The sequence below is a fragment of the Giraffa tippelskirchi genome, chromosome 1, assembly GCF_054371585.1.
Source record: "Giraffa tippelskirchi isolate mGirTip1 chromosome 1, T2T-mGirTip1v1.2.pri, whole genome shotgun sequence".
Lineage (NCBI taxonomy): Eukaryota > Metazoa > Chordata > Mammalia > Artiodactyla > Giraffidae > Giraffa > Giraffa tippelskirchi.
Window position 1 is genome coordinate 29,110,359 of NC_137275.1, and position 19,512 is coordinate 29,129,870.

The 19,512-nt window shown below is 38.0% G+C and overlaps 1 protein-coding gene across 4 annotated transcripts in view; it reads right to left on the reverse strand.

The window, feature by feature from the left end:
- SLC4A4 (solute carrier family 4 member 4) overlaps positions 1-19,512 on the reverse strand; it is a 367,906-nt gene that overhangs the window by 198,135 nt on the left and 150,259 nt on the right. For all 4 annotated transcript variants that reach the window (XM_081587203.1, XM_081587212.1, XM_081587193.1 and 1 more), the window contains one exon: positions 8,243-8,378. In XM_081587203.1, coding sequence (XP_081443329.1) covers positions 8,243-8,378 — 136 coding nt within the window. The remainder of the gene's footprint in view (positions 1-8,242; positions 8,379-19,512) is intronic.

Genomic DNA, 19,512 nt, shown 5'->3' on the forward strand with positions numbered 1-19,512 from the left:
GAAAGACCTTTAATATTCTTGTGTGTGCACGTGCACATGCATGTGTGTGTTAATTAGTTCTTCACCTTTGTTGCTATTAGAACCACAGAAGTAGACGGAAGTGAGAGAAAAATGACAACTTCACATCACATTCTTATAGAATTTTATGGATTTGCCCAGAGGATAAAAGGTAATTGGGTTATTTTGAAAGTAATCATTTTACAGAGTATATTACATTGGCTAACTTCAGGCACATTATCTTTTCAGACTTACAGAATCTCTAACATGTTGACTGGTGACTAGTATATGAATCATATTTACATTTGATGTTATAATTTATCACTCAAGATGAGACTCTAGAAGATTCCATCGTATATGAAACCTAGTCAGAATTGCATATAATTATGTTACCCATAAAGATGGTAGTAGTGGTCTTGCTTTTATTTCTAAGAGTATTCTTATTATCTGAGGGATAGAATCTTTGGTCACAGAATTTTAGTCCAAGATGAATAACAAGGGCCAGCTAGAAAGTCAGTAAATGGGAGTGTTCTATATATTCAGCCTTCACTTCCCTCTTATCTCTCCTGAATGACGACCACTTGCTCTTCTATCAGTTGCCATAAATCCTTATAGACAAATGCATTTTGTAAAAGAAAACTAAGCCTCACTTACATACAGTATATGACAACAGCTCTTTCTGTCATGATCTTCAATTGTCCAAACAAGTTTGACAAAATCTTCTTTTTAAAAAAAGAAATAAAACAATTGCATTCTTTTGTGACCAATTACTCTCCATAGTTCATCTTAAATATGACTTTGGACGAGTTTCAAAAGCATATTTAGAAATAATCCCAACTAGCTTGGATTTAGAAAATTATTCAACCTCCTGAATTATACCAGTTAATATTTGATCAAGATTTAACCATAATGAAATGGAAATGTAAAGTCTCAAAACTAGCCAGTTCCTTAAAATCTACAAAAGACAAGTATTGTCTCAAAGTTCAGTTTAAGTATCTATTTCACTTTGAGTTCAGTAAATATTATATGTTGTGATGATGTCATATCATAGTATAGCAAATAGCACAAGGTAATTCTGGGATAATGACTATTAAATTCCTTTAAAATACATTGCTTGAGGGACTTCCCTGGTGGTCCAGTGGTTAAGAATCTGCCTTGCCATGCAGGGAACACAGGTTTAATCCCTGGTCTGGGAACTAAGATCCCACATGTTGAGGGACAACTAAACCCACATACCACAACTACTGAGCACCCATGCCACAACTAGAGAGTCTGTGTGCCACAGTGAAAGATCCCATGTACCGCAACTAGGACCTGATGCAGCCAACTAATGAATGAATGAATTTTTTAAAACACACTGCTTGAATCGTTCAAGGAACTGTACTTCAAACATGCAGGCATAAAGTGATGGTTTACCCATTTAAACAGACTGCAGGTAGTTTCATTCCAGAAACTATACATACTATGTCTATCTTCCTCACATATCAAGGACAAATTTGAGAAAAAAACTGAAAACGACTCAGTTCAAATCAGAACCCATTAAAGAAAAGGCTAAGGCAAAGGTACCGAAGTTCAGCCTATTCATGTGTCAATGAATTTGTAAAGGTGCTTTAGAACCATGTAATTACAGTTCTAAAGACCAGACATTTTTACTGTAAAATGTACTAAAAGCTACTATCTACCCTTCATAATAACTATGAATAACCATATATTTGCAATAAGTTCTCTACTTATCCTTTTGTCTTAGCTACTTGACATGTTATAGAAAAATTAATTTCAGAAATTGGCTTTTTAAATGCTGGCAATCACAAAACTGTTATAACCTTGAAGAAAGAGTTTATTAGGTGAAGTTTATTTTTTCCAAGGTCTTAGAAGAATAACAATAAAGTACATTGCGGTTTAACACACTTTGAGTGACTGCCAACCAAACAGCATTTCACTGGTTTGTTGAAGAAATAGAAGGCCCACGGGAAACACTGAACATTTTGCAACTTTCCAATTGTGTGATTAAATATAATTAAGAAAAGAGAAGACCTCTAACTTAAAAACATGCCAGTTTTACAGTGGAAAATAGACATGACCTTTGCCCTAGAATATAATCCAACTACATAAAGCTATTAAAGCAATAATAAATTTCTTGTTAACTAATAAATGCCTCATCACACATAAAAGATGCCAATGCTAGGGTGTATCTGGGATAAATGATGTTTTAAAGGAGAATTCTTAAATTTCTAGATCAACTGTGAAAGTTTTATTGCAAAACAGTGTAGTAACCACATATAATTACATAGATGATTAAATTCCTTTTCCTTACAGAAAAAATAAAACTGGTCTCAAATGGAATTTTTCAAGTAACACAGTGGAGAAAAGATAGTGGATTCAGTGCAGATTAGGGTCCCTCTGCAAAACCCCCAGGGTACGGGCATGTGGCTATGTTTGATGGCCAGGCCCTGAAGTCAGGTTCTCCAAAAGGAGGCAGGGTCACTTGGCTAAGCAGAAACCGTTCCTCCATGTGGCCCACTAGAACTGAAACATCAGTACCCTTTTCCTTTGTTGGCTTGTTGGCTTTGTTGAAACTTGTGATGTTTTTCTTTTTTACACAGGTTTGGCAGTAGAATTTGAGTCTCACTAGGGAAATGATCTTTAACACAGATTCTTACAACAGTGATGAATTCCAACATGGTCCATCTGAATATTCACTGAGGGAAAACTGAAGCCAAAAACCATGTTGGCAAATATCATTGACTCACAGAAATAAAAAGTTTGGAGTCATGGGCTTTCTAACTGGCTTAAGGCCATCACCAAAACTGGATCATGACTTAATTCTTTTACCAGTTTGCTTCATGAATCAATTAGCTGATGCCTAGTCACCTAGAAGGAAAGCTATGACAAACCTAGGGCAGCATATTAAAAAGTGGAGGCATCACTTTGCTAACAAAAGTTCACCCAGTCAAAGCTATGGTTTTTCCAGTAGTAATGTATGGTTGTAAGAGTTGGATCATAAAGAAGACTGAGCACTGAAGAATTGATGATTTCAAATTGTGGTGTTGGAAAAGACTCTTGAGAGTCCCTTGGACTGCAAGGAGATCAAACCAGTCAATCCTAAAGGAAATCAGTCCTGAATATTCATTGGAAGGACTGTTGTTGAAGCACCAATACTTTGGCCACCTGATGTGAAAAGCCAACTCATTGGAAAAGACCCTGATGCTGGGAAAGACAGAAAGCAAAAGGAGAAGGGGGCAATAGAGGATGAGATGGTTAGATAGCATCACCCACTCAATGGACATGAATTTGAGTGAGCTTCAGGAGATGGTGAAGGACAGAGGAGTCTGGTGTGCTGCAGTCCACCAGGTCGCAAAGAGTTGGACATAACTCAGGAACTGAACAACAACAATAGTCACCTAGAAATTCTTAATGAGAAGCACAGGATCATTCACTAGTACCAAACGCTCCATTAGAACTACTGCTACATCACTGAAAGTCAGTATTAAAGTTTTGGTTTTTTGACTTTTTGCCTTACCATGTGCACTCAGGGAATTTTAGTTCTCTGACTAGGGTTCTCCGAAACTGCACCTCTTGCAGTGGAAGCATACAATCTAAACTCCTGGACCACCAGGGAAGTCTCTGAATGTCAGCATTCTAATGGCCTAACGCTAAGGATACTCTTTTGAAAAATAATATTCTCTGTATTCCACTGATCATATATATTTCTCAGGTCTGATCATTCTACCTTGGGAAAGCCAGGGAAAATTCAAAGATCTGACTTTCAGGAAAGAAAAAAATGGGAAAAGATGTGGGAAAAAAGAGGGCGGTAGGGTTGGCTATACTTCAAACTTCATATAAATAAAGACTTCCCTTGTTTATAGTTTTACATGACTACTGTGCTTTGTGAGACTTAAATGGGGATATTTTCCCTACTAGGGAAAGCATTTTCCTTATTTTTTAAGACACAGAGCTAACCTGAAGTAGGACTAAAATTGCAATAATGCTGAGATTCCATGTAGGATATTCTTGGTCAAATGAAATCATTAGTCAACTGAAAAAAGTATAAAACATTAAAAGTGAAAATACTAAAGAGGGTGTTATTGTGTTCTGTGGGGTGTGGACTCACAGCAGAAGCTACATGGAGCTGGAGAGATCTGGCAGGTTAGTTCTCTATGGAATAAAATAGTCCTTTTAATTGGAGTTTTCACAAAAAAGCAAAGAATTCTGTTTAATGTTAGCCAAAAAAAAATTCACACTGCATTTTCATATGTAAAATGAGTCCCTTTTAAGTCTTAAACTTTTATTAGTCTGGTAGGTTTTAGAGCTTCTCCTGGGGAAGAAAAGCCCCATCGTGCCTGGAAACTGGACATCATAAATGGCAGTCATAAATTACTATCAAAATATTCAGAAGCAGAGTCATGTTGCACGAAGTAAAACCCACTGACAATCTGAATCGCTTCTGGAGACGCAACCATCTCCAAACTTCCCAACAGAATTTAGGTAGAGCAGTAAACTAAGAATCAAAGCTCTATTTCTCTGTTCATTCATTCTGCTGCTGCTGCTGCTGCTGCTAAGTCGCTTCAGTCCAACTCTGTGTGACCCCATGGACTGCAGCCTACCAGGCTTCTCTGTCCTTGGGATTTTCCAGGCAAGAGTACTGGAGTGGGTTGCCATTGCCTTCTCCGATTCATTCATTCTATAAACACACAATTTTCAACTGTGGGCTGTGTGCCAGGTAGTTGAAAACACTAGGAATATAGTGGTGACCAAAACAACCCCAAATTCCTGCCCTCATGGAGCTTTACTTTTATTGGGGAGAGACAATAATAAGATATGTTAACATGCCAAACGTTGATAAGTGCTAAAGACAAACAGAATAAAGGATGAGGGATAGGAAGGTGTGGGGAAAGTTGCTTGTTTCCACTGAGGAGGTCATGGTTGAATAGAGACCTGAAAGAGGTGAGGAAATGGGCCATGGAGATGACAGTGGGTACACAGGGAGAGCATTTCAGACAAAACGAAGCGCAAGCGCAAAGGCCCTGACACAGGAGCATGACCACGCCAGTGAGGCTAGAGCAGAGCTAACCAGGAGAGAAGCAGATGAGGTCAAGAGATCACAGTGTACAGTTCATGAAGGAAGTAAGGGTAGGTTTGGGGAGGTGGACTAATTACGAAGCATTTGCAGTCATCTAGATGAAAAAGAATGGTGGACTGGACCAGGGTTGTGGCAGCACTGAATGCAAGATAATGGTGAGATTCTGAATATCTGAATAACGTTGAGGGTAAACTAGATAGGCTTTGCCAGTGGATCAAGTAAGGGATGTAGAGAAAGACAGGTGTGAAAAAAGACTCCAATTTTTCTGGCTTGAGCAACTAGAAAAATGGAGTTGTTCATTGTGGCGGGGAACCTTGTAGGAAGAGCAGGTCTGAGGTGGGAAGATCAGAAGCTCAGTTTCTGACATTTTACTTTGAGATGCCTGCATGCATGCTAAGTCACTTTAGTTGTGTCCGACTCTATGTGACCCTATGGACTGCAGCCCACCAGGCTCCTCTGTCCCTGGGGATCCTCCAGGCAAGAATACTGGAGGAGGTTGCCATGCCCTCCTCCAGGGGATCTTCCCAATCCTGGGATCTATCCCAATCCTGGGATCGATGTAAGAACGTGGTTCTTGTATCTCCTGCATTGGTAGGAAGGTTCTTTACCACTAGCGCCTCCTGGGAAGCCCTTTGAGATGCCTACTACCCACCCAAATATTTGTTTTCAATCAAACAGGGCAAGAAATCTGGGCTAGAGAAGCTATACGCAGATGGCATCAGTGTATTGATGAATTAGTTTGAAATATCAAACAAAGGTCCTCTTTTGGGCTTTGTCAGTAGCGTGCTGGGTACCTGGGTACACTGGCTGGACATCAGTCAGAAAGAAATGGATTATCACAGACCCCCAACTTCAATCACATAATATTTCTAAGAAATTGTTATATTTAGAACAGTAGATCTAAGACAATCAGTTCTTAACTTATCATAATCATAATCTCTCCCTTCAGATGAATGAGTATAATGGGGTAGACAAAATAAAAAAAAGAATATCACATATATGATTAATCAATTAATAGTAATTGTGGCAAGTTCTATATAGGAGAAGTTATAGAAGGTAGACTATTTGTCAGTATATTTCTTTCTGGACAGTTTCCTCCATGACATGGTGTACACCCACCACACTTTTTCTCCAACAGTACAGTCTCTCAGAAGCCCATGTCATCACCAAAAGGACACATGTTGTTCCCAAGGAAACAGCCAGCCTTTAAAGATGGTAAAGTATTCATGACCATCTTAACCTTTAAGAATCTTAAATGAAAATACTGTGTCCATTTCATTCATTTTTGAACTACTGATACAATGAGCTGTGATCCCTCCACATTTCTGGGACCAGGGGTCACATAAAATAAAGTACAGTCTGCATTTGGCTGAAATTAAAAACAGAATACTGTACCTGAATTCTACTCTATATAGGTACCCACACAGAATTTTAAGATGAAAGTTAAGAATCAATAGAACTCTTCTAGTCACAGCTGATGACACCAATATACACAAAGGGATGGACTTTTAGAGCTCTAAAGTACAATGATATTAGAAACAATGCAACCCAATATGACTCTCATTTGACAACACAGAAAACACAAGGTCAGGAAAACTGCATGACTATATGACCCGCTAGTTAGCAGCAAAGTCAAAACTAGACCAAAATCTCCCCAACACTTAATTAATGCTGCACCAGTATAATTCTCACTCTGATCTTTTCTGTTAGAAAGAAGAAAAAGAAAGAATGAAATAGAGATACTGGTACAAGTTTTCAGTTTGAGAGACTTCTTTGGGAGAATGTTTTATGAACTAAAAGCATACTTTATGAAAGACTTTTAATATCCAGGTGATTGGTGCTAAGAGAGGGGAAAAAGAGACAACAACTAGAAAGAGGCCCCCGAGAGAGCAAAGAATGAAGAGCTTCAAGAGGGAGCTTTTGAGATGGAGGAGCAGAAATGAGTTATTGCTCACTTCTGTATTCCCCGTACCTAAAACAGTACCCAACATGTTCTGTATATTCAAAACATACTGGCTTAATTTAATTGATTTGAAATAAATTACAGCCTATAAAAGGCATGTTGTTTGGGCTTCCCTGGTGGCTCAGATGGTAAAGAATCTGCCTGCAATGTAGGAGACCCAGGTTAGAGTCATTAAAAACATACTGGCTGAATTTAATTGATGTGAATTAAATTACTGCCTATAAAAGGGATATGTCAATATTATTTTGTTGGTGAAAGTCAAATACATTGAACCTCCATATAGTGATGACAACAGACCAATAACTACCACTATATACACATCTTTGTATTAAATGATTTTTATATGTCATAGACGATTTAATGTGGTGTATATAACTAAATCTACATGTAGAAAGAAAGAAAGAAAAGCTCTGTTGTGAGATTAATGAAATGATATTTGTGCAGTGCTTAACAATTTATAAAGCATTTCCACATATATACATGTATGTATGTAAATGTCCATGATATAATGATATATCTAATATAACACTGTATATATTTATAAATAAAATATATAATATAAATACAATATATTTTAATATATATATTATATATCTTAAGTTGCATATATATATTATATGTATATCTATATATGATGATGAATGTTATGAGCTGGCAGGTGACAAGGGTCTGAAATTAAACTCGGGTCCCTACCACTCCCAATTCAAGTGAACCTTCTACTTGTTTTCACTCTATTTTTAAAAGATGACAAGTTTTCACCTGGAATAATGGCAAGTTTGTGGGTAACGGTCATTGTCTTTGCCACCTCCCCCTAACAGGGAATGGGTAACAAGCAAGACATGGTACCACAAGGTACCTTGGCATGTGGAGACCATGGGTATATATCTCCAGCCCATCATTTTAGGTGCCTGACTTTCTCTCTTTAAAATATTTTATTGTTAAATACCTATAAATGGTGATTTACTTCTAATATCTTATAAAGGTTAAAATGCAGACCAATGACTCCAGCAGTGAAATAAAGGGTGTCCTGCATCCATGTCAATGTCAAAGAGAAGAAAAAGAATCCTTTTACTCTTTAACCAGCCAACCTCAGGCTCATCGGTCATTCAAAGTGCTCAGGTTAGAGAAACGGGCTCAAAGACAAGGATCTTGCCCCGTCCTTGTTTCCCTGGCTCAGTCCTGCACATTCAGCCATGCCTCACCTCGCCGTCTCCTTCCACTCCATCTCTTGCCCATCCACGGCCAGCAGCTCATCCAGTTCTGTGAAGAGCTGAGGGGGTGCTGGGCTGTCATCCTCCTCGCCCAAGATGAATCGGATGCGTTCTGCGGCAGGAGAGACTGCAGAAGTGAAAATACTGCGGTTAAACATCGGCTGGACAACCCTGAGCAAAGTGTAGCTCCGAGCTCTTCCTCTGTCCCCAGAGCTGGTGGGCTTCCCTTCCATATTTTCAGTGGACATCTTCCTCGCCAAGCCTCCCTGGTCCCCAACCTAAAGACAAAAGGAATCCAAGGCCTTCTCTACTCCTTTGGTTCTGAACCGTGTCCCAGCTCTCCACCACGCTCCAGAAGGACAGAGATCCAATTCCAAGTCCCGACTGACGGAGAACCTTTAGCCCTCAGATGAGCTGAGGTCCAACCACGTGAGCTTCTCTCTTTCTCCACTGATGACCCATCCACAAGTCTGAGACAGAAACCAGCTGGAGCCAATCATTTTCTCTACAGCAGTGGGAGGGGGCAAGAGGGTACCCCAATCCTAAGTTTCCCCCAGGCCCCCGCCTCCCAGCCACCCTCCCTGTGCCCAATGCCCAAAGCCCATGCCCTTGCAGGCTCCTTACTGCCCGTAACTGCCTAACTGCACAGTTGATGAAGGAATATTTAACAAGACGGAGCCTCTTCTTTACATAATGGCAGTACCCAAAAACGTTTAGTCACACTTCAGTGCACTTGAAAAACAAGCCCAAGTAAAATATTGTACACCAGAAAGGGAAAAAACCTTCCAACTTGCTTGAGCACATAATTGAATTCCCTACTAGCTCCTTCTGACCCCATCTCCTAAAAGTCATGTAATGAAAAATTAACTAGAATCTCCTCCTAGATGTAGGCTGTTTTCTCTTTCTTTAAAATAAAAAAAAAAAGGAAAGCTTTTGGAAACTGACAGTTATATTATAAGATAAAGCCCATGGATACTTCTTATAATCCCCAAAGAATGGTATATACATGTGACTATGGTCCAAGTCCAAAGAATGGCATATACATGTGACTGTGGTCCAAGTACACAGATTTATTCATCTGTAGAGCTTTGTAGTAATATATGCTCTCAACCTAATAAAACAAAAAAATTCCTACCATCTGAAAACTGCTATAATACTAGGCAGAATAACATTCCATAGGTCAAAATACATTTACTACAAACTCATGAAAAATATTCAACCTACTTAGTAATCAAAACTAATTACTTAAACAAAATATATGTTTTGCCTATAAAAATGGCAAAAACTTCAAAGAATGACACTCTCAATGTGGGCAAGGGTTTAGGACCTATGCACCAGCATCTTTCAATTTACATCACTGGTAGGACCCCAAACAGAAACATCTTTCTGAAGGGAAATTTAAAAAATATATGGAAATGTTTTCAAAGTATATATATCCTGTGAGCCAGCAATTCTACCCCAGAAAGATGTTCATTTCAAATAAATAACTGTTGCTGTCGCAACGTCTTATCTACAGGGGTGACCAATATAGCATATTTTATAATTGAGAAAAATAGCAAAAGCCTAAATGTCCAAATAGGAGGATTGGTTAAACAAACCATTGGTTAAGCCCATTCAATCAAATACTATGTCATCATAAAACATGAAGATGAGATTATTGTTTTTTGACATGTGTATCATATAATATTAATTGAAAAAATTAAAACTACAAAATCACATGCATAAAGCAGCCCCACTTTGCCAAAGAAAAAATACACATGTATCCATAAGATAGTCTGGAAATGAGGGAGCCCTCATTTTGCATGGTTCTAATGAGTGTGAATTTCAGCTACTACAGTTGAGTTAAGTAACACCAGTTGCCCAGCACCACAGCTTAAGTTTCAGTTGTGTGGTATATTAACTGAGTAATCACATAAAATACAAAGTTCGCTGCCAGCTCTTCAGTCCATCAGCTACCATGTAAATAACATACATGCATCATGATCATGACCAATCATACCACCTCTTTCAAAGTCTGCCAGTGACTGGTCACTACACATTTGCTATCCAGTTCATGCACAGACAGCAAAGTGCATAGTGGTGCGGCCTCCTTTTCTTGCAATGATAAATGCATATGACATGAATAATCAAAAGAGGGAGTTGGCCAACAAAGATGGAAGTACAGCCCAGAAACAAAAAGTACTAATGCTGGAATTGAAACCTACGTCAAATACAAACAGAGTTAAGATCCAGCTGATTATGGGAAGGTAGATAATGCTGCCATTCCCCATTTGAGAGACTCCAGATGTACAGTCAGGGGAACTTAGTGAAAGCAAACTCATTAACATAAATAGTAAGGCAAGTGGTTGTAACAAAATGATAATGATGTCCCAGAGGAAGTGATACTGGCAAAAAAAAAACAACCTTCACGTTAAAGGAACTCTCATACACATTTCCTGACAGGGAAAGCACAAAGGATAAAATGTTGGAAGCTGATTCAGACTTAGGAATATGACAATTCCTCTGGGCATAGAAAAGATGCTCACTCTATTTCATAAACTGTACTACAGGAAACAAGCAAACCACTTCTGACAAGATTTTACAAAGAAATCAACCACTTTAATCTCAATGCTCCTAATGTTTTAAATTAGCTTTTACTAAATAAATACTGGTTTTATTATTTCATTTCCCTCTACCTTTACAGCCAACACTAAGAGAAATTTTAATGATTTGGAAAATTTTTTAAATGTCAAAGAACAATAATAACTTTTCTCATTGATCATTAGGATTGTTTTATATAATTTCAGCTTGCATAGTCATTTTTATGGTCCTGAAACACAATGCAAAGCAAGGACTGCCTGTATATGTATCTTTTAAATGTTATTCAGTTTATTTCTAGGGCTTCTATTTTCTTCTTTTCACTTTCATATCAATTCTAATACATGCATAATTCATTCATGTATTCATTCAGCAATATTTATTGAGTAATGTCTAGGCTCTAAATAGGTTTTGCTTCAGGCTTTGAAGATAGAGCAAAGAACCTAACAAAAAGATTCTAATTTATATGCTGGAGGGAAAACAAACATTAACTAATTAATTAATTAGTTAAGTGAATAAGTAAGTTAGTATATAAACCAGCAAACAAGAAAAACATCTGCAAATTGTTTCGTGCTTGCAGAACATTAAAACAAGGTAACTAAATACATATTAACATAAGATACAATATGTTTTACTTTTGTAATTAGAAAAAAAGTGGGTTTGAAATTTCCTAAATCTCTGGGAGAAAAAAAAACTAAAGTTCCAGGATTTTTGTGTAAAAACATTTGCAATGCCTTTCCAATCAAGAAATGGGATGTGTGATTATTTTAGAGGATCAGAGAACACATAAAAGAAATGATAGGAGAATAAGAAACGACTGGCAGAATTTGGAATCTAGATACTACTCCTAACAAGTAAAGTGTTCATATTACTAAAGATATAGTTATTCAGCACAGTGGTTCTGAAACTGACAGTCACAAATTTGACTGATTTTTCATTAACATTCAATATCAAAGATCCCTGAGACAGAATAAGCTTTCAGAAAAGTCTATATTTGGAGAATCAACTTTCTGTTCATTTCTAAAAGATGCCATGTGGCTTTGTCTTCACCTCTAACAGAGAAGAATGAACATCTCTCCTGCTTAAAGAACAGTCTCTGCTGCACAGACACTGCACAGTTCATCTGTGCTGAACTGGAATCCACAGAGCACTACTCTTGAGGTCTGATGTTAGGAAAGTATAGCTCATTGCTTATCAGACAGCAACTTGCTGCACCTCTGCAAAGTGGAATGGAAGAAAGATATCATGTTACCTCCAAGTCTTCCTCTCTGGGCACCACAACTGAGCACCTTTCATAAGTTGTCTTATTTATTAAATATAGCCTCTGAGCAACCAGTACAGCAATCTCCAGGATAAAATTCCAAAGTCATATGTCATAAACTGGCTTGCCACTCTAGTTTCTTTCCTCAGTTGCTCCCCTCACCAAAAGAAAGCTTCTCCAAGAATCAGAAATAAGAGGTATTGTATTGTCAATATCAACATGTGGGAGAGGCATCTTCCATGGCCAACAAACACCATCTCCAATTTCTAACATCATTATTAACACAAAGATATTCAGGGTGCAATGAAGTATGTCAGGAATTCATTTTCCCCCCATAACTTTTGATCAGATAAAGAAATGAGCTAAATACAAGCCACACCACTACTTTCAGACTCTGGAGCCAAACTGGGTTTGAATACAAACTCCATTACTTATTTTCTGTGTGATCTGAGACAAGTTAGTTATCCTCTCTGTGTCTCAAGTTCCCCCACCTAAAAACCGGGATGATGACAATCACCAGAGTAGCTAAAATACAAGGTATAGATTCATTTAAAAATTGCCAGCCCTTACCAGCAAAACCTGCCTGGCTTCTAAGAAAGCAAACTCTCACAGATATTAGCCTTGACAATCCCTCTATGTTGAAAAGATAGCAGATAAGAAAGAAAATAGCCAAAAGTTCTGCACGTTTTACTTTAGTAAATTAAGTGCCTTCAGTAATGAGAATGCAAAGGTGTCCATACATTCCAGGAAATAGCCAATAAAAGAACAAGGGGAAAATAAATAAGCCCTTTCAGTCTTAATAGCAGAGGAGAAGGGGGTTTGAGAACATCAGAAAATCAACTTGCTTTACACATGAATAGATTACAATTCTAAGTAATAGCTAATCTAGTTTCATCATAAAAGAAAACCTAGAGAAAAAAATGAGAGAGGGTAACAGAGAAGAAGAAAGAAAGGAATGAGAAAGAGAAACTCTCAAATTCATCCAATCACCTTTGTCAGAACAGAAGGTCTGCAGATCAAAGTGAAGTTAATGCCTTTAATCAGCTTTGATTTTTTTCCTTTTTTCATTCATCCTCTGGGTTAAAATGTATTTTGGATTTGTGAGTGGTTCAAGAATTCCCTGGAGGGTCCTACATGAATGTGGTTACCTCTGACCCAGGTCCACCTGTCAGAGGACAACGTGATGGTCTGCAGGGGTTGGGAACACCTGGTACCATCAAACCCCTGCTACCAACAGGAAGAAGGAAAATGCATGGCAGGAATGCTGTCCACCCACTGCCACCACCAGCCACCACAGCAGATATCATCCTCACACTCTCTCCTGCGGAGCTTGAACTTGGCCTCCGCGTTCATCTGGGCAGCCACTATCCACTCATCAGTGATGGCAGATGCAATGAAACCTCTCCACCATGCCTTGGCTACACAACAGTCTACTCCCCATTTGCCTTTCTCGTCACTCTGGCCTCAATCTGTGTGTCCATCCTTGTCTCCCACAGCAACCCAGAAGTGTCCCATGACAGAATACAACTACATTATTCTTTTTCTTTCTTCTCTAACTGATTCCATTTCTAAGGCCCTGTTGAAAATTCTATCTTTTCCAATAACCTATAGTAACCATTTCCCAGAAATGTGAATCTCTCCTTTACTGAAATCATAACTACACTTTGAATTATTCACTGAGGCACCAACCAATACATGGCTTGCTCATTATTATCTAACTTTTCTAGATGTGCCTTGTTTCTCTAACTAGGTCACTGAGGTCCTAGAACACAGGGACTGTGTTTTATGCACCCTCCTTAAAGACCAATACAATACTGTGCACGTAAGAGTCACTCTGAGTATTAAGGAATTAGATATGGCTAAACAAACCTTGTACATTTTCCAGCACACTAATATGTAACTTCTTGCAAAAAGCAGCTGACATTAAGGACTCTGAAATGGAAAATATGTAAGTTTTGAAAACTGCCCTTATTCTACCCTTCCCCTTAATCCATCTTTGCATGAACTATACCAAAATCCAGTCGCCATTTCCTGTCATGTCACATATAAAAGAATGACTACTTCAGGTGAACTATTTTCCTCTGCTAGATGCAATCTCCTCCTTCCCTGAGGGACCACAACATTTAATGTGCGCATCTATTAAGACATTTAATATCCATGGCTCGGTGTGTTATTCATTGCTGTGCTTCGTCTTCACAGTTTTTCATGCCTTACCTAAACTGTTCTTGGCACCTATCACATACACAGTGAAGTTATACAAAAGAGAATGGATGGAAAATTGAGTAAAAGAATGAACGAAAAAAATGAATAATATCTATTCTGCCCCAGTTCCTCACAAGATATCGTTCTATGCTTCTGTCCTCTGCCTCTTGTTAATAAGCTCAACTAGGAAAATGACATGATGGAAAAATGCAAAAAATGGAAAACGGGGGGCAGTGCGGTAGCAAGATTTGAAGTATAGTTCCTACACTTTCGTTTGGTGATTTAATTGATTAGTTTTCAGTGTATGCAACATGCTATGGTATTTGTTGAGATAATACAAATATTTTTAAGATAAGATCTCTATCCTCAAGGAAATTAATGCTGGAAGATAACATATAATAATGGAAAACATGCTATCAATAAAAATGTAATATTCAATACCTAAGACTTTTGAATGGTTACACTGTACTAGGCATTGTGTGAAGCACTTTCCATTTACATAGTTTATTTTACACAAGCCTATGAAATATCCACTACTATTATTCTCTTGTATTTCTCTTGCACTACAGCTAGGGAAACTGAGTATTAAGAAGCTAAGAGACTTCTCCAAGTTGACACAACAATATGACCTCAAATCCACTTGTGTTATTTTCAAGCCCACTTCTTAGCCACCACACTCTAATGGATGATCTCATCTTTAAAAATGCTCAGATTTCATATGAACAGTATGTCTAGTAAATGTACTGGATTTCAGAAGAGGCAGAAATCATAATGGCATATGAAATAGTCCTAAAGTAAATTAATTGAACATTTGGTTCATTATCTGCTGAAAGGCAATTTGTGAACGTGCTCTTTTATTTTTGGTCTGTAAAACCTCCCACTGTGGTCACCCTGCAGGCTACCCCAAAAAAACTTTTTTTTTCAATAGAAATAATGATCATAATGAACATTCATACTGAGCATGACAAGTTTACATGCAAATTCCCTTCTGTGGGTTAAATGAGGACTTCTGGATTTTGTATTTTCTCCTTGTCAAAGTCCACCATCTGGTAAAGTCTTAGCTCTCAAATCAAAGCATAAAAAGAAATAACTATTTGTTTCTCCAACTTATTAATGTGTTATCACCAACTGGTTTATATAGTTATCATTTTAAGTATTCATTTCTCCTCTTCATGCTGAGATAAAAGTTTGTAGGTTGATATCATGGTTGTTAAAACTTCCACAATTTATCTATTAGGCCACCGTAGCACTCAAATACACTTAAATGTATATATAAAATCCTCAAACTTCTTTTCACATTCATAACTACAAGAAATGATTAAATAGCTAAATGTATAAATCTCCATATTTATATAAATCTTTAACATACACACATACACTGCAATGGCATCTGTTACTCCTGCCCACCTAGCAACCCTGACCTATTTTTTCCGATAACAGCACCCCATTTTCCTTGGAGAAACATCTTTATACTGAGAAGGCCACCGAGATTGAATTACCCACTCTGGCCCAGGCCTGGACAATAAGAACATCACGATTCTTGGCCACAATAATTAATTTTTGACTGTATATTTTATCTAATCCAGACCAAACAGAATAAATAAGCATCAGCTTTTTTTTTTTTTTTTGGAACTTCCAGGAAATAAATCTTCACTTTATGGTTAAGGTGCTAAGATGGTAATAAAACTTTCAGTGTAGATGGCCACCTTGCAACCCTAAGGGAAAAGCCTGCCTGGGAATAAGGAACTCAGAACCAAGACAAAAACAGGTTCCAGATACCATCGTTTAAGCACCTAGATCCGACCATGCCTGAAGTCAGTAACTTTTCAATCATATGTAAGGATTCCGTTTAAGCTAAAAGCAATCAGAGACAATTTTTTTTGTCACTTGCAACCAAAGAGTTATGATATAGATGTCTATGCTTCCAAGTGAATGAGTTAGGGTAGAGCGAACCTATATTAGCCATCCAAGTATCAGCTCCTTCAAATTAACTGAAAAATCTATTTTTATAAATTCAACTTTTATTGGAGTGATCCGTTCCAGTCATGAGACTTTCTCCATGCCTGAACTCACCTCTCCTTCAACATATCCAGAAAATGACTATTGATTTACATGCTGGCAGGCTCTAGACAGGTAAATTAGACGGTTACTTTTTCTGTTTCAAATTAGCTAAGAAATTGAAACAGCCAAATAGCATTCATTAAGGTGGATAATTTTTTAAAATACTTAGGTATCCATGTATTTTAAGCTCCCACACATGAAAAGCTGCCAATTATCACAATTATCCGTAATATGCCATGACATTATTACTCAGCTATAAAGAGTCAAGAGCAGTAAAAGCCTAGGTTTCAGATGCTACCAATTTCAGCCAGCAAGAGGTGATAAAAACAGGAGTTTGCTGAGACATTTTTGGAAAATACCTGTGTCTTAGCCTTTCATCTTCAAAATGTTGGGAAAAAAATAATTTACCTCCGGGTAGCATTACAAAAATGTTATCAGGATGCCAGTCATGTCTATAAGCTATCCAGAATTCTTTAGAACAAAAAGGTGGTAGCCCTTACATTCTCCAATTTATTCTGCATTTCTCCTTCATAATTTCTGCTAACACAGTGGGTTGAAAAATTAAAACTAGGCTTTTCAGTGGGGTTACTATGTGTATTTACAATGCTGCTGGGAGCTCCCTGGTGGTCCAAAGTTTAGGATTCAGTGCTTTTTACTGCCGTAGTCTAGGTTCAATCCCTGATCAGGAAACTGAGATCTCACAAAACCACAGCACAGTCAATAAAAAATAATAAATGCTGCTAAGACATTCACAAAGAAGTAGTCCCAGTGATGGCCTAGCAGTCAAACAAAACCTAATCTTAGTTATATGTAGTTGTTTAGTGGCTAAGTTGCATCTGACTCTTTGGGACCCCATGGACTGTAGCCCACCAGGCTCCCCTGTCTGTAACATTCTCCAGGCAAGATACTGGAGTGGGTTGCCATTTCCTTCTCCATATGAAACTTCAGGGCATATCATATTGAAAAAAACATTGGCTCAAAGTCTTTGGGGTCTGCTGATGCTTTTAATTAGTCATTCCAATTATATTATTTACATTAGTAACATTATTCCAGTATTTCAAGAATCTCTATCAGAAAGACATAAAATTTCAATCAGTCATTTTGGGTTTTAGCAAGCTCAGTAGTGATCTAAAATAAGTAACTGTTACAGACTGGATTGTTGTGTCCTCGACAAGATTCATATGTTGCAAACTCTAGTCTGTGATGTAATAATATCTGGAGATTATTAGGGAGACAACTGAGTTTAGATAAGGTTATGAGAGCGGACCCCTGATAGTGTGCTTAGTGCACTTACGAGAGGAGGCACCAGCGAGTTTACTTTCTCTTTCTCTCTGCCATGTGAAGGAGACATACGGAGAAAGCTACCATCTGAAGCCTGGAACCACCTGGTACCCTGATCTTGACTTCTCAGCCTCCATAACTGTGATGAATAAATTCCTACTGTTTAAGCTACATAGTCTACTATAATTTGTTATGGCAGCCTAAGCTAATACAGTAACTAAACTAATCAATGGTAAAACTGAACTTTTTGACTTTTTTTCTAGACTTCTCTTATCACCCTATCATTTTCCCTACTTCACTGAACCCAAGCTTGCATGGTATTCATGAGCCCTTGGGGAAGAAATGGGCTCACAGAAATAGCAATAAGCCAATTTCATCGGCACTGTCTCAGTTGAATATCGTGAAAAATCTGCAGTCTGCACCCCACTGATATATCTACCTCCCAAGTATTTTCTGGGTCCCCAAGGGATGATTCACACTTTTCCTTTTGGCTCCAGCCCCATTGTTGATGCCCTCTGTCTGCAAAATCATCTAGAGAGGGTACCACACTGTAGACATAGTCACTAGGGCCCAGCATGGCAGTGTCAATACCCTGCTAAGGAAGCCAGCATCCAGAGTTCCCAAGGAGGAAATACCCAAGGTGCCAAAGCAACACAGTAGTGAAAAAAAACAGCAAGTGACCAAGAAGTCTGGATGGAATGTCATGACCAATAATGTGGATCTGATGAGTCAGTACATTGTTCAGAGTGTTGTTTGGCCCCTGCTAGAGTCGTAAGTTATGCCTTTTGACACCTATTACATGCCAGAGAATTTTCAGAAGAAAAATGACTCAAGCAAGGAAGAATTCCTATAACCATGCCTATTCACTCAAATGTAACCAGGAGGGTATATCTGCCTTGTTAAAGTTACAAGATATCTAATGCCTTTCACATTTGGATAAGCATTAACTTTGGTTCTTATTTTTAACTCCCTTCTAGTCTTTTGTTCAGATCAAATTCCTTTCCCCAAAGAACCAGCTTTATCCTGATCCTTCAGTGAATCAATACATTCCATTTTGTTTATTCCAGTTATAATTGGGCTTCTTCAGGCTTACTGATTTATATAGTATGTATAGAAAAAAACACCAGAACCAAATGTCAGCAATTATTATCCCTAAATGATAGAACTATTGATGATTCTTGCCTTCCTCATTTTTCTCATGTGTAATCTCCAAATTTTCTAAAATTAACATTAATGTCATTATTATAAGGAAAACAAACCTATTAAGGTGTATTTAATTGCTAACTTGAGGACGGTCATGCCAAATTAGTGCCAGGCACTTCCCTACCATACTTGAAATTGCAGAATCTCAATTATCTTTCTCAACAAAACAAGCATAATCCTCATGCATTTGCCTTTACTGCTGTCTAGGGATTCAAACAGCCACTTCTGAACCATGTTACAGGACTGGCCATGGTTCTGAAAGCAAGCAGATGCAGCAGCCACAAAGGTCTAAAAATAACTCCATGGGCACAGAAGAATGGGGACGGGGTAAGGGGCTTCATGCAATTGGCTTGGAAAAGCAAGATGCTTTCTGTAAAGAGGAACTCACCCTCTAATTAAGACAGTAAAGAAAATGGCCACCAGCAAGCTCTTCCTTAAAAGACGGAAAAGTTCCCAATGCATGTCACAGTTTCCTTTTCCATTTTCCTTAATTTCTTACTCCCTACTTCACTTCTCTTTGCTCTGCCAGAGCTGTCCATGATAAGCTTTACATGATGAATCACTCTGCTTAAGAGTGAATACATCAGCATTTTCTCCAGGTTCAACTCAGAACAATTATCAGCACAATTTATACCCTGAGGTTCCCAAAGTCAGACTCAATTCTCATCAACATTAA